The 24302-nt window shown below is 38.2% G+C and overlaps 2 protein-coding genes across 5 annotated transcripts in view; one reads left to right on the top strand and one right to left on the bottom strand.

Annotated features, from left to right (window-relative positions):
- The window catches only part of Cenpp (centromere protein P), a 180082-nt gene that overhangs the window by 36343 nt on the left and 119437 nt on the right, over positions 1 to 24302 (bottom strand). The window lies entirely within an intron of this gene.
- The window catches only part of Ecm2 (extracellular matrix protein 2), a 35138-nt gene continuing 12497 nt past the window's right edge, over positions 1662 to 24302 (top strand). The window contains exons 1-7 of one of the 3 annotated variants that reach the window (XM_028763137.1): positions 1662 to 1874; positions 11197 to 11290; positions 12998 to 13303; positions 16513 to 16701; positions 18850 to 19341; positions 21092 to 21207; positions 22627 to 22762. In XM_028763137.1, coding sequence (XP_028618970.1) covers positions 13027 to 13303; positions 16513 to 16701; positions 18850 to 19341; positions 21092 to 21207; positions 22627 to 22762 — 1210 coding nt within the window. In that variant the 5' untranslated portion in view covers positions 1662 to 1874; positions 11197 to 11290; positions 12998 to 13026. Of the gene's footprint in view, positions 1875 to 7129; positions 7164 to 11196; positions 11291 to 12997; positions 13304 to 16512; positions 16702 to 18849; positions 19342 to 21091; positions 21208 to 22626; positions 22763 to 24302 lie in introns of those variants that run through there. The other 2 variants (XM_028763138.1, XM_028763139.1) reach the window with 2 other exon arrangements.

Raw genomic sequence — 24302 nt, 5'->3', positions numbered from 1 at the left:
TCTCTCTCTCTCTCTCTCTCTCTCTCTCTCTCTCTCTCTCTCTCTCACACACACACACACACACACACACACACACACACACACACGCACACACCCCAAAAGATAATGCATGTATTGCTTTGAATATTTCCTTTTTCTTCTTGGTATATCTGAGACAATGTCACATGCCAGTCTTAATGGGGTTACTTTAGTTTCCAAAGAGCTTTGTAATCCATTGTTCTAAATATACAATTGGGTTACTTTTTTTTTTAAATCAAGTCCATAGTTAGAGCACTTCAAAGCACTACCCTGAAGGCACATCTCTGCACAGAACAATGTTCCTATAATGGATTTCTTGAGGTGACTTGTGGGCAGACAGTACTGCTCTTTATTAGCTAGCTGTCCTCAATAGAACCATTTCTGTTTACCACACACAGCCATGCCACGAATACAGTTTCCCTCCAACAAAACAGCATGTTCCAAATGTGATTGATGATTACTAGGTTTGTGAGAATTATTTGGAATTATTTTTGAGAATAATAATGTTCATGCTCTAGCTCTATGCTCTGTCTCAGCATTCCACACTAGGAGTGATAGTACACATTTTAATGAATACTTCCTGACCATTTTTGATGTTGAAAAACTACTTCCTGCCTTTCACCAACAAATAGCATTTTGTAGTCTATGAACTTCTAATTTAATGCTTTTCTTGCTTCATTGGTCAGCTGAATTGCTTTCTTTTTCTTTTTGTAATGACTTTTTAATTGAAAAAATAAATTCCTTTAAAAAATACAAAGGTATTTATTCACAATTTTCTTGTTTCCAAATTTGATATGCAGAGGTAAGTATCATTCACTACATAAGTCACTTATGATTTACCACCATCTGCAAGTATGTTAAGTCTTTGTCTTTATTATTTCTAAATGTCAAATCTGTGTGTCTACACATGTGCACAGACACTCAGACACACAGCCAGACACAGCCAGACACAGCCACACACACACACACACACACACACACACACACGCGCGTGCGCGCGCACACACACAATGACCTAGGTGTAATGCTCCATACCTTTCATCCTAGGTCTGTGATAGGGAGGCAGGCAGATCCTCTGTGAGTTCAAGTGCAGCCTGGCTTTACATAATGAGTTCCAAGTCAGCCAGAGATACAGATATATGTATTTCATATATATGAGATTAATATTTTTTTGTAGACAGGGTCTTATGTAGCCTATGTTAGATCTAAGTCCATATGTAGCCCAGAATGATCTTAAAACTCCCAGTGTTTTTACTTCTCAAGTGCTGTGATTACTGGTGTGTACTACCACCCAGCTACTGAAATTACATAATCTAATGGAATTAATATGTAACCAGTTTTTGTTTTCTTAATATGGAGAAATTTAACCCAATTTAAACAGGATTGGAGATACATACAGGTTTTAGGTGATGAGAATACCACCCCTAGAACCCTGACACATCTCCAGTGGTATGTTGGATTGTTTGAACGTCAATATTCATGCAATATTTTATGGAAATAGCCTATGAAAGTCACAGATTTTTTTTTCTGCCTTTTCAGCCTGCAAAGGAAATGTCCCTTACCCCCACCCCGCCCAACTCCAGCTGATGTTTTCCACTTTTCCTGTGATTAAAAAAAATTTTTTTTCCCTTGGTAACCATTTTCCCTGGTTACTTTTTTGGCTGATTTTCCACACAAAGAACTGAAAGGCGTTTATCCCAAGGGAAGCAGTTCTTTTAGATTTTACTAAGAAGTCAGCTAACACTTTCAACATTCCCTTCTCTTCTTTGTTTTTAAAGAAAGTTCTCGTTTTTTGTTTCACTTTCAGCGGGAGACATAAATGACACCAAGCAAAGCTACTTAGTTTAGATTTCCAGGTAAACATGTTTTAAATTTTAAGTTTCTACTACAGTATGTGGCATGGCTTTAATATCTGGGTATTTTGCGTGCAAATATGTTTAATCTTTAAGAAAATTAACTCTGTACTAACAGATGAAAAGTTAAAGGTATGTTTTATATTGTATGATTGTTTCTTTGCAGGATGATCATTTCCCAGTAGTTCAAATGTTAAGGAATTATGAGCTATTGTCATATGTTTAGATAGAATTATGTGACGAGTAGAAGTATCAACTGACTAGAAACTTTCATTTTCTCAGTCCTTAAGTTCTAAAGGAAAATATGTTTTCAGTTAAAAGCATTTTCCAGTTTAAGTCTGGTAATAACATGAAGGATGATAATTTGTGACTTCACAGATATATTCAAAATTATAGATAGCATTAAAGTTTCCTTAAAACAAGTGATAAGAAATTTTAATGGAGAAAATGAGCTACTTAAAGTTTATAGATCATATTCAACATCTGGACAAACATAAAAGGTCAAAAAAGCAAAAACATTACTTGATGAAAATGACATTGTGATTAGAGTTTTTAGACATATAAGTATAAAGTTGCTTATTAAAAATTAAACAAAATGCAAAATTCTATAAACCACTGAATATCAATCAGAATACAGGGCCATTTCTTAAATTTTACTTAAACTAGATCCTGGTTTTGTTAAAATTAAGACAGCTCTGCCAATTTATTTCTGTACAAATCTATTTAGATTTCTAAATTAGACAGAAATGAGTTCATTTGGAATAGGGAGACTAAGAGATGAGTCTCAGGATCACAACCCTGGGAGAGTGTGTCATCTAGCTGAGCAGGCACTGTATCCTAACACTCATAATCCCTTGACAAGTGGATGCTTATGGGAGGCCCAGGGATGGCACACTTCACCTTCATGGGAGACCTCTGGAGACTATCCAGAGAGTCCTGAGGTCCAAACTGAGAGCTTTCATGACCCTCATCTACTGAACATATAACTGTCAAAACAAACAAACAAACAAACAAACAAAGTCAGTGTACATGTGTACAGGATGCAGAACATCTGTCATATGTCCATCAGGGCCCAATGTCCTACTTAAGAAACCCAGTGTTACCCGCCCTCCAGCTTCTGTTTTCATTGCTGCTGCTGCTCCTGCTTCCCTACATTACCTCATTATAAGAGCTGACCTGGGGTTGGGGAGATGGCTCAGTGGTTAAGAGCACTAACTGCTCTTCCAGAGGTCCTGAGTTCAATTCCCAGCAACCGCATGTGGCTTACAACCATCTGTAATGGGATCCAGCGCACTCTTCTGGTGTATCTGAAGTCAGCTGCAATGTAGTCATAAATTAAAAAATAAATAAATCTTTTTAAAAAAAAAAAAAAAAAAAAAGCCGGGCGGTGGTGGCGCACGCTTTTAATCCCAGCACTTGGGAGGCAGAGGCAGGTGGATTTCTGAGTTCGAGGCCAGCCTGGTCTACAGAGTGAGTTCCAGGATAGCCAGGGCTATACAGGGAAACCCTGTCTCAAAAAACCAAAAAAAAAAAAAAAAAAAAAAAAAAAAAAAAAAAAAAAAAAAAAAAAGAGCTGACCTCAGGTACCAATAAGCCTGTTCTTTTACACTGTGCAGACTAGTTCTCTTCAAACTAAAGGAGGTCATAAAATGTTTAAGCATGATTTAATTTCAGTGACCTACAGTAATGATTTTCAAATGACTGGAATACTTATACAAATATCTTGAACAAAAGTTTGATGGTGGACTTTACATGAAGACATCCCTGAGGGCTGCTAGCTGCTGAGTTCAGATGATTTAAGGGCAAATCCACATGGATGAAACCAGGTAAAGCCTGGTTTAGGAGGAGATTTTAGCAGATGAAGCTACAAAAAGAACTACTGAGATTCAAGAGGGGAAGCCAAATAAACATTGTGCCTTCTTGTCTCTCAAGTTCCTAGAAAATAGAAGGTATGTTAGTAACACACACAGACACACACAGACACACAGACACACAGACACAGACAGACACACACACACACAGACACACACACACACACACACACACACACACACACACACACACACACCTTCCTACATATGGCTATACAGCTGCACTGGGAAGTAAGAAGAGCTCCTGGTAAGACAGAAAAGGGGAGTCACTCAAGAGAAGAATGGGATCAATTTAAAGATGGAGGATGGACGGGGCTGGGAGAGAAGCTCAGGGGTATGGTGCTTGTCTAACACCCCTAATGCCATAGCTTCATTCCCAGGGTTAGGGGAAGAGTGGAGGATGGGGGGGGGGGATCTTTGAATAAGCATGGGAAAGAATTAACAAAAAGTTCATCAGAGAAATTAAGTTTTAGGGTTTAAAGAATTTCAAGAAGGAAAAATCAATAATTTATTACTAGCTCATAGCAAAACTTATGAATGTTAAAGACATACTAAAAATTAGAACATTTCCAAAGGAAGGCAGAATAAAAAACCTTCCTATAAAGGGATGAGAATTGAATTCAAGTTGACTTCTCCATAACACAACAAGAATGGACCAAGTTGGGTGTGGTAGCTAACACCTGCAACCCTAACACTTGGAGGCAATGACAGGAGGATAACCACAAGTTCAAGGTTAGGCTAGTCTACATTGTTGGCTCTAGGTTAGCCATGGCTATATAGCAAGACCTTGTATCAAAGCAAAAGCAAAAGGAAAACAAAGTGTGTGAAAGGGAAATGATCAGTATCTGAAAAGTATTCAGGGAAAATGATTTTGAAGCTATAATTCTAGCTTTAACCAAACAGAGTATTTTCAGACATTTAAGATTCACAAATTTTTACCACATTTAAGAGTAGGAAATACATATTTCTGCAAAGAACAAAAGGAATCTGAAGACACTTCCTCTGGCAAGGAAAACAGGTCTACTCATCTGCTGAGAACAATCAGGAAGATGAGAAAAACAGCAGAGCCAGTGCTGGAATAAGACTGAAAGTCAGACTGTGTCAGGTCTGAAACAGCTTTGCTTCTAGAAACATCTGTGGATTCCAGAAGAGGTTAACAGAGTTTTAAAATAGCTTCACAAGGCTGGGGAGAAACACAAACAAAGACGAGGGCCAAGCAGTTGGGGTGATGACATCGGTGCTTGTGACATTAGCAAAACTAAACCCATGGTGTGATGATATTGGATACGGTGATGTCCAGCTGCAAATCACTCGATGCATTATTGACAGTGTCTGTAATACTACACTCAAAGCATGAAAATCTTTAAGCAGAAAATACATCATCCTAGTTTCAAACATTTGATGAGATTTTATATAATTTCTGGCATGAATTTGAAGGACATCAGATAAAGGAAAAAAAAAAAGACCACAACTAAAATTCCAAAGAACAGATGATAGGTACAGTCAAAAAGAGGACTCAGAAAACCTGATCTTCAGACAGACTTTAAAACAAACATAATTAAATGTTCAAAGAGTATTATAAGTTGTAGTATAGAATTGAAAACAATAAAAATAATTTACTAAGAAATACAATAAAAGAAACAAAGAGGCCAACAGATGAATTTAATAATGCATTTAAAAAACCAGCTCACTTAGAATCGTGAGGATGAATCATGTGACAACAGAAGAACAAAAGAATACCATAAAGAGAAAGTGACATGGAAGACAATGGAATGGTTATTGCACAAATCACTGGAGTTCTAAGAAAAAAAAGCACTAAAGCATATGTGAAGAGCCAAGGGCTGAAGAGAACAACGACAACACGAAAACAAAACAAAACAAACACCCAAATTTGACAAAAAAAAAAAAGGTTTAGCATGCAGATGGTTGATGCATGCCTTTAATCCCAACACTGGGAAGTAAAGGTAGATGGATCTCTGTTAGTTCCAGGACAGCCTGGTCTACAGAGTAAGTTTCAGGTCAGCCAGGGCTACACAGAGAAACCTTTCTGTCTTGAGCCCCCAGAATTCAGTATGTATTCAAAATATATCATGAATCCCAAATGTAATAGAAACAAGAGAGCCACACCTTTTATGTGTACCAGAGAAGAACATCTAAAAGCCAAGATGAACATCCAAAGTGGCCAGAAAAAGAATGCTATTTTTAAAGTAGTTTGATTGAGTCAAGGCTTCTCAATTGAACCTACAAAGGAAGGCATTGTGGCATACTCCTGTGATCCCTGCACTTGGGAAATGTAGGCAAAAGGATGAAAAAGTCAAGGTCCTCTATGGTCATACAGTAAGCTTGAGGACAGCATGGGATACATGAGGCCCTCTTTGAAACAGCAGCAGCAGCAGCAGCAACAACAACAACAAAAGTAGAATCAATACAAACAAAAAGGCAGGAATGGGATCTGTAAATGCTAGGCACTATTAACCTGAAATCTATGCAGCGAACATGTGCTTTCAGAATTAAGGTAGTATGAAATCATTTCTAGTTTTTTTTTTTTTTTTAAAAGAGTTGCTCTTCAATAGAACTGCACAGAATAAATTACCTTAAGACACTTTTGGAAAATCTGAATAAAAAATCCAGAGATACAGGAAAGGACATGAGGAAAGAGTTCAAGTGTTAGGAGTTCTCAGATGGGGAGCAGGTCATTTGGCAATGTCTGGAAGTATTCTTGGTTGTCATAACTGGGGGAAGGTGATGGTGAAAGAGGCCAGAACTGCTGTTAAATACCCTACAACATAGGCCAGATTCTTACAAAAGAGAATCTGCCCCAAATCTTGGTAAGTGAAGAGGTTCACAAAGTGTGGTCTTAAATGGTACAATACAAAGCAATGACAACCATCTTTTGTCTACATGTGTTTAGTGTGCTTGTACATGTGTGGAATGGTATACTTGTGAAGGTCAGAGGACAATGTGGGGGGGGGGAGTCAGTCTTTCCTTCTATGTGGGATTTCCTGGGATCAAATGTATGTTGTCAGGTTTGATGGGAAATATTCACTGAGATATACTGACATCCTGAAAAATAATCATCTTTTCAAGATATACTATGGGGCTGGAGAGATGGTTCAGTGGTTAAGAGCATGGACTGCTCTTCCAGAGGTCCTGAGTTCAATTCCCAGCAACCACATGGTGGCTCACAACCATCAGTAATGAGTTCTGATGCCCTCTTCTGGCATGCAGGCATACATGCAGATAGGGCACTCATATACATAAAATAAATAAATAAATCTTTTAAAAAAAGATATACTATGTTTAACATATATGGAAAATATATGTGTTTTTTAAAAGTGTATGATGAAAATTGCTTTTATTCCAGAATTGAATAACTGGAATCAAAGCCATCCTGCTCTTGAATTGCTTGGAAGAGGTAAAGGTATAACAAAGTATAAATAGATTTCTTGTTCCTATCAAATACAAAGATTGTCAGACTACATTATAAATCAAAGAACATATGAAAAACATACTATGGAAAGGCTGAAAGCAAAATGATACAAAATTGCCAAGCACACATTACCAAAAGAAGGTAGCTTCATTAATATTAGACAAAGTAGATCTTACTAGAACACTGGTAGAGATGCAGAAAGGCTCTATCTAATGATAAAAGCACCAAGAAAGTATGATAGTTCTGATCTTGTATAGGCATATAGCATAGCTTTAAGGTTGATTAATAAGCCTGACCAAGGTAATTTATAAATGTCAACCAACATAAAAGACCAAAATGGAAAAGTTAAAAAATAGAGACTCTACTAATATGTTATTTGTAAAATTAAAAATAAAATTGAGAATATTACAATGCTTCCAGAGGATGTATGACTAAGAATGTTCAAGTAGCCTGGCACAGGATATATACCTGTAACCGCAGTACTTGGAATGGAGAGGCAGAAAGATGAGGAATTCAAGGAGAACTTCAGCTACATAGAAAGGTGAAAGAACAGCCTAGCCCGTAATAGAACCTGTTTCAAAAAAACTAAGAGAGAAAAATGTTAAAATTCAGATACCAAATTTGTTAAGTATAGGATGAAAACAGGCTTGAGTAGACTGTTTTTGAATACACTGACATGTGTATCCACCAGTTCCCATTTTTCATTTAAATACATATTTAATTTATACATAATATACAACATTTAAATGTATAAGTGAGCATATGTAGTTAGAAGAAGCCATAAAGGATATACTGAATTTGGAGCTGGAAAAACATGGTCCACATAACAAATTCTGTTTTCTGAACACAGCACTATCAGAAGATTGCTTGGCCCACCTGTTCAGATGGTACTGAGCATTACTCTGGGCCCTTAAGAGGAAAGCTGAGAGGCTGTGACATAGACTATGGACCTCAAAGCCCCAAATAGTCATCCTTTGGTCCCTGAAACAAATATTTGTGTATGCTTGTAATGAACTGTAAGTAGGACAACTTTTCAGTTGCACGCACTTATGTACCATTTTGTTTTTTTACTCAGGTATCATTTTTACAAATGTAAATTTATATTAAAAGCATTGATTAAAATATGAATTGAAAAACTGTGGACATGTTTTTCATCTTTAATCTCTTATGGGCTATCATTTAGACAAGCTTGGCCAAAGGAAGAACTTTCCAGCAGTGCTGTATGGACACAGGTGGTGAGGGCAGAGGACACAGGGATTCTCTGTTACTGGAGATGTAGACATCAGAGGGTCAGGGAGAGCTGTATACAATGAATCAGCACTTGGCCCGTGTAGAATGCTAGGGAACAGCAGTGCTACCTGATCACAACAGAAACGCTGTGGCACTTGCTTTTTTCTTGGAGCCTGAGGCAGAAGGGCTTCAAGTTTGAGGCCGTATTGGTAACTTAATGACACTATCTCAAAGTGAAGAAAAGGTTGGAGGTGTCAGCTCAGGAGCAGAGTGGTTACCTAGAATGTGGAGGATCTTGGGTTCAATCCCCAGAAATAGGAAAAGAACTACCAGAATGAAGGGAGGAGAACCAACACTTTGGAATATATAAGGTATATCCTTGATATGGACAGTGATACCCACAGTACTGCTATACCTGGCAGATATTCAAGACAGGATAATGAATCTGGGTTATTCCTCTTAAGTTCTAGAATTGGAAACAGATACAATGAAAAGTCTGGAGTTAGGAGAAAAACTTTAGGAAGGAGGTTATCATATTAGAACACGATAATTTCCCACTCTTCCTTTTGATAATGAATCATTGACTTTATTCAATGAACTGCAGCATGTACTGCTTATAATAGCATGTGAGTGTAGTTATGAAATCCTACATTAACTATTCCTCCCAATCAAGGCTGTCAACTTCAGCATCTCCAATATGCTCAGCTAACTTTTTGCTGTAGAAGACTATATCCTGCAGGGTGATCAGTAGCACACCCTGCCTCTTTATACTAGATACTGTAGAGCCGCTACTAACTATGATGACTGAAAATATCTCCAGACATTGCTATCTGTCCCTTGGGGGACAAATCATCCCCAATTCCAAAGCAGTGCTTTAAGCTCTGAATGGAAAATGTATGCTCTTGAGTATAAATTACTTTCCATTTTGCAGGCATGATCCTGGCTTGTGGTACAAAGACACAACAATACATAACTAAACAAGCATGCTGTGTTCCAGTGAAACTGTAAGATTTTATGTGTCACCAAACATTTTCACATTTTATAATTTCATTTTAAACATTTATTTATTGTGTGTGCATGTGAATGTGCATGCACACACATGCCACAGAGCACATGTAGAGGTAGAAGGCCAACTGTTGGGAGTATTTTCTCTCTCCTCCCATGTGGGTTGCAGGGATGGAACTCGCTGTTGGCTTTTGGCAAGCACCTTTACATGCTGAGTCGTCTCACAAGCCCTTCTTTTACCTTTAAAAAAAAATAACTAGGGTCTGAATCCAGGGTGTTGTGCGTGCTTTACAGAAACTCTACCATAAGCTAGAATTTTATGCTGGGATGGAGTCTTGTCACCCAGGCTGACCTCTACTTTCAATCCTCCTACATCTGACTGGATTACAGATGTGTGCCACCATGCCTGGGTCAGCTGGCGAATTTTTACCAAAACAGCATGGTAGAATTAGAACTGGATTTGTGACAAGTGTATGGACATCAATGTGGGGAGAACTGAGAATTTAGTAACCTTCTGTCATCTCATCCATATAGAGGGTAAACATTTTCCTAACAAAGGCCTCAGTCCATTTCTTTCAGCGGTACTTTAGAGTTGATTTTTCAGAGCAGACACCTTGTCCACCTTCTATAAGATATTCACTAATAATTCAGATTATATGCTATTACAAAATGACAGTGACTTAGCTTCTATTTTTTGATATCATACAGAAATAATCTTGAATTTTATAGATTGATCTTATATCCTGAAAGCTGACTGATTTTTCTTGTTGGTTACAGGAACCTTTTAAAATTTAAGAGCTTTTTAGATTCCACAAGATTTTCTACATTTGTGAATAAAGCTATTTTACTTCTTCTTGTCTAAACGATTTTTCAACAAATATTGGTTTATAATTGCTAAGAATTAAAATCATAAATCTTAACTTTCATTGAAAAAACATATTTAGATCTGTCAGCATCTATCTCCTGTTTCTCATTGACAATACATTTCTAGAGATTATAAAATGTTATTTATCTACAATCTGTATTTTTTGTTATTTCAAGACAGGGTTTCTCTGTGTAGCCCGCTGCCCTCAGAGAACCACCCACCCCTGCCTCCCGAGTGCTAGGATCAAAGGCATCTGCCACCATTACACAGCTGTATATTAATTGTCAATTAATTGTTAATACTCAAAATCTGGGACTCAAACTTGGGCCTTCCACTTAGCTACAATCTCAGTCCTTGGGCTGTTTGCTTCTGAGACAGGGTCTCACGTGATATCCAGGCAGCCTCTGAATTGGTAATCTTCCCACCTCAGCTCTCAGGTGCTGAGGACGTAGGTGTGGGACATCACATCCAAGGAAGACTTTAAAACAATGGAAGACAACTTAGGAGAACCGAGGAAAAGAATATTAGATGATAGAGGATTGCTGTCAATTTTGCAGAATATTATAAGGTGGTTATGTAAAAACTAAACAAAAATATGACTTAATCAGGCACCTAGTGAAGTATTCACAGGTACAATTTCATCACACAGTAGATTTCAGCTAAACTCCTGCCAGAAAGTGACTGTATAAGCCTGTAAGTAAGTAAGAGAGAGAGATGAAGTGGAAACATGAGGCTAGTTGTTGAAGCAGGACAACAGTATGGTGGTTCATGAAATACTTTCTACTTTTGAGTATGGTTGAAAACTTCTGTAATCAATTTTTTTTTTTTTAAAAGAAAGCATTTGAAATACCTGCCTAATTCCACAATCTGGGAAACAGTCACTGAAGCCTGGCCTTACTTTGTCTAACATACCTTTCTTTTTAGGCCTACCACCAACTTTACTGGAGCTTCATTTAGATTTTAATAAAATTTCAACATTGGAACTTGAAGAATTTAAACGATACAAGGAACTGCAAAGGTAAAAGTTCTCACAGTCGGGATTTTTTAAGGGCAGTCCAGGTTTTATTGAAAGGTAGAGTAACAGCTTCCTGGAGCCCTCAGGTGTCCTTTGTTTCCTTGTATTGTGCCATTACACTGGCTAGAAAATCCAGCAGAGCACTAGGAGAAGTAGTAAGAGAGATGTCCTTGTTTTAGTTCTTTATGAGAAAATTAAATATTTCACTGTGAATAATGTTTGTTGTAAGCTTCCCATGAATGGTATTTACTATATGAAACAAGTACCCTCTTACTACTAAACCAGTGAATTTTCATAAGGAATAGATGTTAGACTTGGTGCAGGAGCTCTTTATTTCTGGAACACTAAAACAAGGAGTGGGCTATGAAGGGCTTCAGGCCAAGCTGAAGAGGAACACTAAAGAAAGCTGCCTGCTGACCCGAGAACCTGTGAAAATGTGCTAGTCCTGCCTGGAAGGTAGAGCTGATTTTGAAGCATCTGGATGCAGCCCTGTGGTCACTGTGGAGGTGATTCTTCTCTGTCCATGATACTTACTTCACCTATGCCTACTCCACCAGCCTATCTGTCCCCAATATTGCTGCCAGATCAAAAGTGCCTAAAAACATATTTCTCAAGTTCATTTTTCAGTTTCATTACATACAGTTTCACAGGGAACTGAACTATTCTTGAAATTACTCATCCTGGTGCTGAAAGGATGGCTTGTTTGGTAGACCACTTGAGTTAGGGTTCCCAGAGCCCACATAAAACAAGATGCAATGATATGTAATCCCACTAGAGTTGGGGACCTAAGGCTCCCTGACACTCAACGTCTAGACAGTCTGGCCTAATTTGTTAAGTCTGAGGTCAATGAAAGACCCTCTATCAAAGGAAGCAAACAGCATTTCTGAGGATGTCACTGAGGTGGTCCTCACATGTCCATGTGCCTGTATGCACATTCCTTCATGAAATGCTTCACCTTCCCTTAAAAATAAAAAAAAGTTCTGGGCTGAGGAAATGGCTCAGAAATGGGTAAAGTGTTTACTGCAAATCCATGAAGATCTCACAGCTGTAATTGTAGTGCTGGGTGGAGTTGGGGTGGAGACAGGCAGATCTCCAGATGCTGGCAAGCCAGGAGAGTCAACTTGTGAGCTCTGGATTCAGACTGAGGAAGTCACCTGGTGTTGACCTCTTGCCTTGATATGCACAAGTCCACAAAAGAGTGTGCTGTTCTACAGCTATTTTTATAAAGGATAACCATGCACACTACTCTCCAGCAGAGAAAACTAGCTAGTGATGAAAGTGTCAGAAGAGTTGTGGGTGATAACCATAGAGCACCCTAACAGACAAAGACTGCTCAAACTCTGGCATTTGGGGGTCCAATGGGTCTGCTGCTGTAGGCATTTTCATTTTACTGGAACACAGTCACAGTCAACTAACATCTATGGCTAATTCCAGACTACAATAGCAGAACTGAATAGTTAAGACAGAGAACAAATAATCCATAAAGGGTTAGATATTTACTATTTGGTCCTTTATAGAAAAACTTGGCTCAAGCCCAGACTAGAAAGACAGATATTCCAAACTCTGACCCAGCAGTAAACTGCAGGATCCAGACCACACATCACACTGGTGCTGCTCCTCAAAGACTTCTGTGGCCCCCAAAGACAACTAAGTCAACTTCCAGAAGTAAGAATAGAGTTACTAACAACTTTAAATTTTGTTTCCTTTTAGAAGTTCATTGGTGAAAAAAAAAATCAAATATGAAGAGAGTGGTTTTGTTTTGTCTCATTCTGCTTATTGTTTTTGAAACTGATTGTGAACTAAGTACTAGGAGGCAAAGAAGGAGGATGGACCAGAGAAGACTCAGGAAAAGCTCTTCATTCCACCCCAGAGCCACCACACAGCTTGAAGTTCAGCAAACCACTGCTGCACCAGATGCTAGGTTACCCATGGCCAACTCTGATTACAGTATAGAGGAAAACATAGAATCACTTCTAAGTAATCGTGGAGTAGAATCAAGTTACAGTGTGTTACCAGGTAAGAGAATAAATGTGTCAGGGAGAAAATGTCTCCATGAGCTGAACTCTATATAGAAAAAAATAGAATGAATTTTTGTACTACCTTCTGATATATAAACACAAAATTTAAAATAACTGTAAAAAGTATTCAAGAAACATATAAAATTACTGGAAAAAGTTTTACTTCCAATTATGAAACAGAAATTATTAAGTGATCATATTCACAACACAAACAATATACATGTCAATTAGTAAAATGCCTTTCACTTATTAAGATATTATCTAGAGTGGAAGCCAATCAAATAACTTTAAGCCAGGGCGATTTAACTGTTTGTTTGCTTTATTTTATTTTATTTTTTATTTTTTGAGACAGAGTTTCTCTGTATAGTCCTGGCTGTCCTGAAACTTGCGCTGTAGACCAAGCTTGTCTCAAACTCAGAGATCCACCTGCCTCTGCCTACCAAGTGCTGGGATTAAAGACATGCACCATCACGCCTGGCTTCTATTTAAATATTTTCAAGATAAAGTTTTGTTAAGTAAAAATGGAATGAAATCCACTGAGTTTATTTTATACAGAATACTGACTTTTTAAAGGATTAAAAGACAGGAATTCTGCCAAAGATCTCAAGTAATTATTTTTTGAAACTAGTATTTAACGACTAGCCATTTTCTAAGTTTGGAAGAAAAAAAATGCAAACATATTATAGGTATGTTACCATTAAACAAAACCTTGAAAGACAAAAGAAAATATCACCACACCCTTATTTCATAACTCTTAATTATTCTTTCATGAAGTTAGCAGAAATAACAAAATTATATGAAAAAAGGGAAATTAGGTTATATTTGCTAAAATATAAATGTCATGTGTCCATTACGTGCTAAAGAATAAAGACATCATCTCAGTTAACTGGAATCTACTTAAGCTGTATAAGGAAATGAAAAGCCCCCACACTAACATGCATAATGTGATTTCACATACTTAACATTTTAAAATTTATTTACATTTTTATTATTTGTGTGTCCATGATATTTGCACGTGTATGGGTGCCACATGCCAAAGCACACATGTGACGGTCAGATGATGCCCTAAGAAGTCAATTTTCTCCTTCCACAGCAAGCACTTTTATCCACTGAGCCACCCTAGTTGGCACAAACATTGATTTTTATGAAACTTACTATTTATTTAAAAAATACTTAGGGACTGGAGAGATGGCTCAGTGGTTAAGAGCCCTTGATATTTTTATAGAAAAACCAGGTTCATTCCTTAGCACCCATGAAGTAGTTAACAACAATGTATAATTCTAGTTTCAGAGGATCTGATATCTCCTTCTGACTTTTGAGGGTACTGTATACATGTGATGCATATATATACATGCACACAAAACACGTATACAAATGAAAATTCTTTTTTTTTTGTTTTTTTGAGACAGGGTTTCTCTGTGTAGCTTTGGCTGTACAAATGAAAATTCTTATATTGAGGATTTTTATAATAACATTTTATATAGGGGTAGAAATAGGCAGATCTCCAGATGCTGGCAAGCCAGGAGGGTCAACCAGTGAGCTCAGATATGCGCAGGCGCACAAGTGAGTGTGCTGTTTCACACTGCTTTCATCCTAGCATGTCAGAAAGACAAATTACCACATGTTCCCATATGTGGATCTGATTTACTGTTTTTTTTTCTGAGATAGGGAGTTTCATGTTGCTCAGCTGGTCTTAAACTTCTAGAAACCATAGTCCTCCTGCCTCAGCCTTCTTAGATGTACAACAGGTACAACTCACTGACTTAAATTAAAACATGAGAAATACCACCATCAACAAAAACTACAAGTTGATTTCAGTAGAGTATAGAAAATGCACTAAACATTGCCAAACTGTCTAAAAATGTTTTCCAGTAGTCTTAAATTACTTGAAAAATATTTAAGATTCTAATTTATTTTCTTCATGTGTGTTTTTTTTAATTTATTTTTTCCATTGATAAGAGGGTAGTTTTGAGATAGGGTTTCTCTGTGTAGCCTTGGCTGTCCTGGAACTGCCTCCTGGGTACTGGGATTAAAGGAGTGCACCATGTGCTTCTGACATCTAGTTGTACAGAGGCCAGAAGACAATCTGCTGAAGTCAGCTCTTCTTCCACTTTGAGTCCAGGGGACTGAAGTCAGGTGTCAGGGTCTGTCACGATTGGCAGTAGGTGCTGGAATATGCCTGCCCAGGCAGCTCACAGCCCATGATTTGTTTTTATTGCATTTACACACATCACATATACTTCACTGTTGCTAAACCACAGTCCATTGTTTGAATTGACTCCCAGCAAGTTGTCTTTGGCTTCCACAGTGTGTGCTTACACACATCACTCACACAATAAAGTAAACGCAAGAGGTTGATCATTTTTGGTGTGTGCATTTTATTTCAAAATGCAGTAAAAAAAACAAACCCCACAGGGCTTACTGTCTTGCTGAGCAGACTGCAGAAGCATGCTATTTTATCTTTCTCTGAGTACCTATCCACAGTGTGAGCTGTGCATTCATTAGTGAGCTTGCTGTTCTGTTCTGGGACAGAGCTACACTGCTGCCTCTCCTGAATTTTTGTGTGGCCATACAACTTTCTGTGTCAGGAGAATGAAATCCACTTAGAACTGAAGCATGATCTGTAAACTTATATTTTTCACTCCTGGGCAATTTGGGAGTCTGTCAGAGGAAGCATGCTGTCTGTTGCAGAGTGACCACAACCAAGCTGAGTGAGCCCCAGCACGTCAAGATTGTATAATCTGAAGTAAATGGGAAATGGCTGGGTTTTGATGGTTGTTGTTCCTGTGACAGACCTTAGCCTATCTTGACAGAAGATATGAAATTCAAACAAAGCCCAGTTACGAGAAGATCACTCAGCAGTGAAGAGGAGGAGCCAATGAAAAGCATTTTCAGACAGCAAATCTATAAGGCATTTAACCTGTGCATGGCTACATACAGATCTGTATTCTCATGTGGTTGTATCAGTTAGACTTGGCACCGTATTTTTATCCAATCAGGAATTCTGATAATCTTGCAGAGCATGGTGGTACACTCCCTTAATCCTAGCACTCAGGAGGCAGAGGCAGAGGGTCAGAGGGGCACAGAGGTAAATGGATGTCTTTTGAGTTTGAGGCCAGCCTGGTCTACACAGTGAGTTCCAGGGCAATCAGGTTACATAATAGAGACCCTGTCACAAACAAATAAACAGTCCCCTTTCTCTTCTAGGAAAGAAAGGACACTGCTTTGTAAAGGGCATGATCATGTACAACAAAGCTGTCTGGTCTCCTGAGCCCTGCACCACCTGCCTCTGCTCAAATGGAAGAGTGCTTTGTGATGAAACTTTGTGCCACCCCAAGGCGTGCCCCTATACCATTAAACCGGAAGGAGAGTGCTGCCCGATCTGCTCTGAAGCTGGTATACAATATAAAACAAAGTATCATGGATAATTTAGTCTTTAACTTCTATTTATTTTTATCATTACATTAAGGTGTAAATTATTATAAATGTAGTCATCAAGGTACTTAAAATGTAGCTTGGTGCCAATAAACAGATATATCTAGGAAAATGTATTTGGGGTACAGCAATAGATGTGGCCCTATATTTCTAATTCTTAGACTGAGTCAGGTTGAACCTGACTCTATTTCATGTGTGAATCTCACAAGGCTTTAGAGAGACAGTGATAGAATTCCACAGTAAACCCTGACTTACGAATGCATCATCTTACTTAATCAAGCTTGTCAGGAATAGACTAATCACTATCAAGACAACAAAGGAGTGATTGATAACCAGAGCAAACAAAGCTTCAGCCCTCCTGGCTCTTCCCATTCATCTCCCATAGGAAGCACAGGAATCCAGTAGTGGTCTGAGGAATCCCAGCAAAACACAGAGGTGTGGACTAGGGCTTGGTGTTCTTGGGTGGCACCTCTATATTGGAGATCACAGCATGAGTTTCATTGGATGCGTACTGATCTGTTTTCAAATGAGGCTTGTTCCTGAACAAGTGTGTGTGCCCTCTGAAGGTTGGCTTAGGCCTCCTGGAAGAAAGTTCAGCTAGTGATTTATGAAAATAAACCATGTTAAATAACTTGACAGGTACAGATTGGCAGGGACATTTTTTCTTGTCAATATCAAGCCAAGAAGAATTTCAGAAATTGTACTTTGCTTCATGCTATATTAGTTATTTCACTGAGGCACTGTAATATCTATCTATCTATCTATCTATCTATCTATCTATCTATCTATCTATCTATTTAATGTATGAGTACACGGTAGCTGTCTTCAGATACCAGAAGAGGGTATCAGATCCTATTACAGATGGTTGTGAGCCACCATGTGGTTGCTGGGAATTGAACTCAGGACTTCTGGAAGATCAGTCAGTGCTCCTAATTCCTGAGCCATTTCTCCAACTCTGTACTTTGAAGAAGTTACTTGTGTTATAAAATCTGAAGATATGTTTCTTTGTACCCATACCAAAACATGCCAACAGATTCTCAGTGTAGCTCAGGCTGGCCCAAAATGTGTAAGACCAGGCTAGCCTCAAGTTCAGAGAAATTCCCTTGCCTCTGCTTCTGTCAGGGCAGAAAGGCTGGATTAAAGACATCCACAACCCAGCCTGGCCTGAAGCATTATACTTTTTAAAAATTTTAGAAGGTGTGCTTGTTGAAACTGGCTCCTTGAAGTAACATACGAAGATTATAGGCAAAATTCAGAGATTCTTAGACATTTTCCCAAAGTATCTGAAGTCTTCTTGAATGTAGTTATTTTAGAGAAATAAACTTGAACACAGAAAGGACTTAAATGTTTAAATATGATACCTTTAGCTTCCACTTGCTAATTTCCCCCTTTTCTTCGGCATGTTTTGGTATGGGTACAAAGAAACAAATCTTCAGATTTTATAACACAAGTAACTTCTTCAAATAATTATATTTCTGTGTTTCTTTCAGGGCTAGTTTGTATATGATTATCAATTAAAAGTAGAAATGATTAGGTCAATTTATAAACTTTGATGGAAGAAAGCCTATACACAATGAGTTCTCTTTAGAACTCTTCACTCAAAGTGAGGCTATATCCAGACTAGCTCTTCTCTGCTGTCTCTCAGAGATCCACAGAACAGTATCTATTATATATAGTGGCATACTATCTAATGGTATCAAAGCATCACAATAAAACTGCTTTCTATTTTGTATTGTGTGGCAATATTATTCCCTCTTTAGCTTACCAATTAGTATATTTTCTTGAAAATAGTATTACATTATTTAGTATAAAAACCGATACTAAAGCCCACAGACACCAAAATCACATGTCTACAGCAAATCCTACAAAAGAGAAATAAAGTTACAGTTAACTTCAAGAAAACACTTCAACTGCACTCCATCTTTACGTAGCAGTCAAAACCATCGAGGGAATAATATTTACTAACCTCATTTCATTATGACTTTTTCCATTTATTAACATCATCAGCCTTCCTCCATTGCTTCACCCTTCTGTGATCGCTAGCCTCCTATTCTCTACTCAGTAGTAGGAAGCTATATGATAAAACTGAGTTTTCTGGTGATTCTTCAGAACAAGAAGAATCCATTCACAAACTTCACAAGCAAGTACCACCTCCTCAGATGGAAATGGACCAAGTAGCCATAAAAGAAGCTCTTCAATCTGAGGAGGATGAAGAGGTAGTTAAAGGACACAAAGAGCAAAAGAAGGAGACCTCGGTGCCAACTAAGCTCCATGGCGATGAGGAAAGAACAGAGGGAAAGCTGAGGCCGGAGGAAGAAGGGAGGTCAGCACATCAACCACTCCACCATGGAAGAAGGGAGGAAGAGGACAGTGAGGAGGAGACTGAGAGGGAAGACGAGGAGGAAGACGAGAAGGAAGAGAATGCCATAAGAGGAGATGTGTTCAGAATGTCCTCTCGGTTAATACCTGTAACCCCAAGAGGCAGGCCACGCCTGCCCAGAAGCTGTTCCCTGTCCTACAGGACTATCAGCTGCGTTCATGCAGATTTCACTGAGATCCCACCAATAACAGCACCAGAAGTAACGAACCTGGAGCTGGTTGGTAAGAGATGACGACTTACTTCATGCTCAGATATAAAGGGTGAATTGTATTGCCCTACGAATGTTGCTTTAACTTACTAGGGACTAATTTTATCATCATGCAGATCACCTGTGCAGCAGAGATGGGCACACGCTACAGGTGTAATCAAATGTTGATTCACCAAAGAGCATTTTAAAAAAATTAGCTTTAATGGGGTACACTTTGTCTGAGTGACACAACTTATTTATAATGTATAGTTCTACAAGTTTTTACATATGTGAACACCACCACAGTTCAGAGAAAAAATATTTCCATTACTCCCACAAATTCCTCATATCTCCATCTCCAGTTGCTGGTCACCATGAAACTGACCTGTTTTCTGTTGTTTATTGATTTGAGTTTATTATCTGAGTTTTACTAAATCAAATCACACAGTAAGTAGCCTTGCAGTTAGACTTCTAGTGCTTTAAAAATCACTAGTTCATTCCTTTGTTTCTTAGCAGTACCCTATTGTATAAATCAGCCAAAGGATGATTTTTTTTTTTCAGTTTAAGGCAATTTTGCCTGTAATTGCTAAAACATCCACATACTGATGTTTGTGGTGACCTCTACCTTCATTTCTCATTACACCCAGAAGCAGCACAATGGGCTGAGAGATATGGCAACATAGTTTTAAGAAACTACCCAACACTTTTTAAGTTGGCTGTTCCATTGTCTCAAGAAGCTATTCTACAACCTCAGAAGAGGGTATCATCTATTGTTTTTTTTTCCTTTAGCCATTCCAATGAGAATGTGGTGCCTATATCTCTCTATCAGGCTATTGGGGAATGTTCTGAGTGGTGGAGTATTAAGATCTCATTTGTTTGAGTGCCTAGCTTATAAGGATACCATAGCAGAGGTGTCCTTCGGATGCAGAGGTGAGGAGATCTGGATGGGTCCAAGATATATGTGCAGGAATGGAAGTTTGCAATGGGATGCTGTCAATGACATGGTCTCCTTGACAACAGATTTTCATGTAAAATCACTGAAAGAATCTGCATACCTGGCAAAGCCTTCTCCCATGGGGTTATGTGGCAGGTACCCTCTGCCTTACAGAACTCAGTGAAAGACTGAAGTCAAAGGAATAACCATATAGGGTTATGCAGTCGTTGTTTTACAAGAAGATGTTTAAAAACATTGATGACTGTACTTAGACAAATGTTAAGACACAAGTACATAAAATAGAAAGATGTAGGATCCTTTTAGCTTGAAGACAGAAAGGTATACTATCAGATATGGAGGAATCTATGAGATAGGATTTTACTGAGCTTCTTATACAGAGAAGGAAACATGCTCACAGACACTGAGGAATTTTCCTTGATTTCTTGGATATATACAGCATCATGTTTCCAAGTCCATGGAAATGACAATGGAAAAATATGAAGGAAGCAGTCAGTTTCTGTCTAGCCTCACAGAAAAACATCTTTGTTGTGAATGCACAATGCTACTATCCCTGGGCAACAGACAGGGGTATTTTTTTTTTTAGCAGCTTTATCTGAATCATGAGGTCCTGACCCAGACACACTTTTGACTGTCCCATTCCAATCTTGTTATTTTTCCAAGTGTGCATTTGTTTATATATTTCCTGTCCTTGTTCTGAATATTGCTCTAATTTCCAATGTAAAGCTTTCTCTTACCATTCATGTACACAAAGACAAGCACACATATTATGAGTATATATGTACATGTCTATATCTACATGTGTGTCTAATACAACTACTGTATATCCTAGGGAATTCAATCATCTCCATTCCAGACGAAGCATTTAATGGATTACCAAATTTGGAAAGACTTGATCTGAGCAGAAATAATATCACTTCTTCCAGCATAGGTCCAAAAGCTTTCAAGGTACACACTTCCATTAGTATGTAACAATATGACTCCTACTGGCTGTGGTTGGAGGTGGGGAAGGAAAAAAATAAGCAGAAAGGCTTTTATTGCTATTTTTCTTCTACATTGCTTCTTCTCTGATATCCTTAAATTACAGTCACTTCTCTCTTGATTAGCTTTGTTGCTTTATGTATGTTGACCTTATGAGATGACTGCTAACAGTAAGATCAGAGATAACTAATGTTTTGAATTTAAGGAATAGTTTCTCTTTAGATCACTAAAGAGAAGGTTCACTGAATATGTTCTTTTAGCATGTGAAGAACTGTCCAGTAAGTAATAAAAGAGAGTTTATCTAGAACCCCTATTAAAACAGTTGGGCCATTAGAGTGAAGCTTTCATACTTTTGCACAGTGGACTGAATATGGTGAGAACTATTTTGGCAGGGAAAGTTTTTTAAAAAAGCATGCACTCATATGAAAACCATCACTAGCTAGATGAGGGAGCAGAGTGAAAGAGAAAGGACAGCAAATATTCAAAGGTAATATTTGAAGAAAACAGATTTGAAGAACAATTCTTTTGCAAAATGAGAAAATACTGAAAGCTCAAGGAATTTCAGGGAAAAAAAGAGGAAAAGTTGGTGTGACTAAATGACAGCACACAGAGTGTTTATATTAACGCTTTAAGTAAAGCACACTGTATGTCACTAGGTTACAGTTTCACCCGTTGATTAATATTCTGGGCCCTTGATCTGCCCTTGAAACAAATGACTGGCCTCTTGGATTCTTTCCTAGTTCTCTGGAGTCTAAGCAGGCAGATGAGGGGACTCCCCAGTGCCTGCTTCATATTCTCTATCCTTCTGTTCAGTAACAGTTGGCATAGAGGGTCATAGACTTATCCTATAATTGAATAAGAGAAAATGTCATAGATTATTTGCTTTTTGGTTTGGAGATCTCTGTCCTGGTGAAACTTAAAGACATGATTCCTATAGACATCAAGCATTCCATGCTCATTTGGTGGTACAGGATAGGCCTGCAATGAACGTGCAATTATAGATGTGGAAACATAGTGTTCAAAAGTCAACTGTTTGGGTAATCATATATAATATATAGTTTTGAAATTTTTATATTTTTATTATTGAAATCAAAATTTAAGTTTAAATATAGTTTGATCATATTCTTTCCCATCCAAGTTCTTCTAGATCCTCTCTCCATCTCTACCCACCTAAATAGTGCTTAGTGAAAATAGGAAACTGAACTTTATAAATATCTTAAAATTACTTATTAGCATTCACAAGAGATTCAAATTACTGAAGTTAATTCTGTTTATTGCTAAGAAGGTTAAATCTCAGGTCTTACAGCAGAAGACTCACTGTTATGTGGGGAATATTGTGAAATAACTGTGACTGGAAAATGGTAATTTTGAGATTTGTTTTTTAAGTCTTTGAAGAAGCTAACGCGTCTGAACATGGATGGAAATAATTTGGTACATATTCCTTCAGAATTACCATCTACACTAGAAGAACTTAAAATAAATGACAACAATCTCCAGGCTATTGATGAGGAAAGTTTATCAGGTATGTAAATCGTGTGTGGGGGGTGGGGGGGTGCAATAGTGATTGCTTTGAAAATCACAGGTGATTGATGTCAGTATCTTCCTCTATCATTTTCTTTTCTTTCTTTCTTTTTTTTTTGTTGTTGTTTTGTTTTTGTTTTTGAGATAAAGGTCTCCCACTGAACCGAAATGATTGGCCAATACAATAAGTCCACAGGATCTTTCTATTTCTGCTTCTTAGAGCTGGGATTATAGGCATGTCCTGCAACATTGAGCTTTTCCCAGAATGTTGGGGATCTGAACTCAGGTACTCAATCTTGAAACAGCAAGCACTTTACCTACTGGGCCATTTCCCTAGACCAACTTTTTTTTTTTTTTTTTTTAATTCTTCTCTCATATAGTACACCCTGACCATAGTTTCCCCTCTCTCTACCTCTTCCATATCCACTTTGCCTCCTTTTCCTTTAGAAAAGAGCAGGCCTCCCAGGGACACCAACCAAACATGGCATATCAAGTTGTAATAAAACTAGGCTCCCCCTCTCATACTAAGTCTGGATGAGGCAACCTAGTAGGAGGAAAGGGGTCCCAAAAGCAGGCAAAAGAATCAGCGACAGCCTTCACCCCCACTGTTAGGAGTCCCCCAAGAAGGCCAAGCTACACAACCATAACATATATGTAGAGGACCTAGGTGAGATCCATACAGGTTCCCTGATTGTTGGTTCAGTCTCTGTGGGCCCCTATGACTCCTGCCTAGTTGATTCTGTGGGTTGTGTTCGTCTGGTGTCCTTGACTCCTCTTGCACCTATAACCCTTCCTCTCCATTTCCCACAGGACTCCCTGGTCTCTGCCTAAGGTTTGGCTGTGGGTCTCTGCATCTGTTCTCATCATCGATTAGGCTAGGCTCTGGTCTACAGTGCAGCAGAGTATCATTAGGTAGCATTTCATTAATGCTTTTTTTTTTTTATTGTGGCCCATACCAACATTTTTTAAAAGATGTATTTTATAACCATTCTTCTATTGTCCTATAGAAATTGATTTACAGTATCACTAAATGCATAAATAGAAAATTTCAGGCTATTTCAGCATTAAGTTAATAAATTAACTTTAGTCACTTACCCAAGAAATGTAAGTCTCCTATTGTCTTTTCAATGTTCTTTAAAACAAACAAACAAACCCTACCTTAATCTTAAATAAAACTTTTTCTTAATGAGGCCAGGTGTTCATCACTCATAGCATAGTAACTCTCTTACAAGGCTTTAATATCTGAAGAGCTGCTCTAACACTCCCTGAGCACCATGTGTTTAGGTGACTCACCATGTCCATATGCACTGCTACTATATGTTGGAACTTCAAGCCAAGTTGGAAATTCTGTGTAAAGACAGAATGAATGTGCACTGTGTATGAGGCAGAGGTGCTGCTAAACAAGGGGCAAGGAAGCTCACAGTAGCAGCCCTGGCAGCTCTGTCTTAAGTGTGTGTAAGTTGAAGTCCTGCTGATTCTGTACCCCATGCTGTATGAAATGAGGCTGTCAGCACAGCTTGGCTTTCTGATGGACAATTCAG

This window comes from Grammomys surdaster, unplaced genomic scaffold, assembly GCF_004785775.1.
Source record: "Grammomys surdaster isolate TR1022 unplaced genomic scaffold, NIH_TR_1.0 137, whole genome shotgun sequence".
NCBI classification, from domain to species: Eukaryota; Metazoa; Chordata; class Mammalia; order Rodentia; family Muridae; genus Grammomys; species Grammomys surdaster.
The sequence above is the reverse complement of the archived record's forward strand: the minus strand, read 5'-3'. Positions and strand labels throughout refer to the sequence as shown.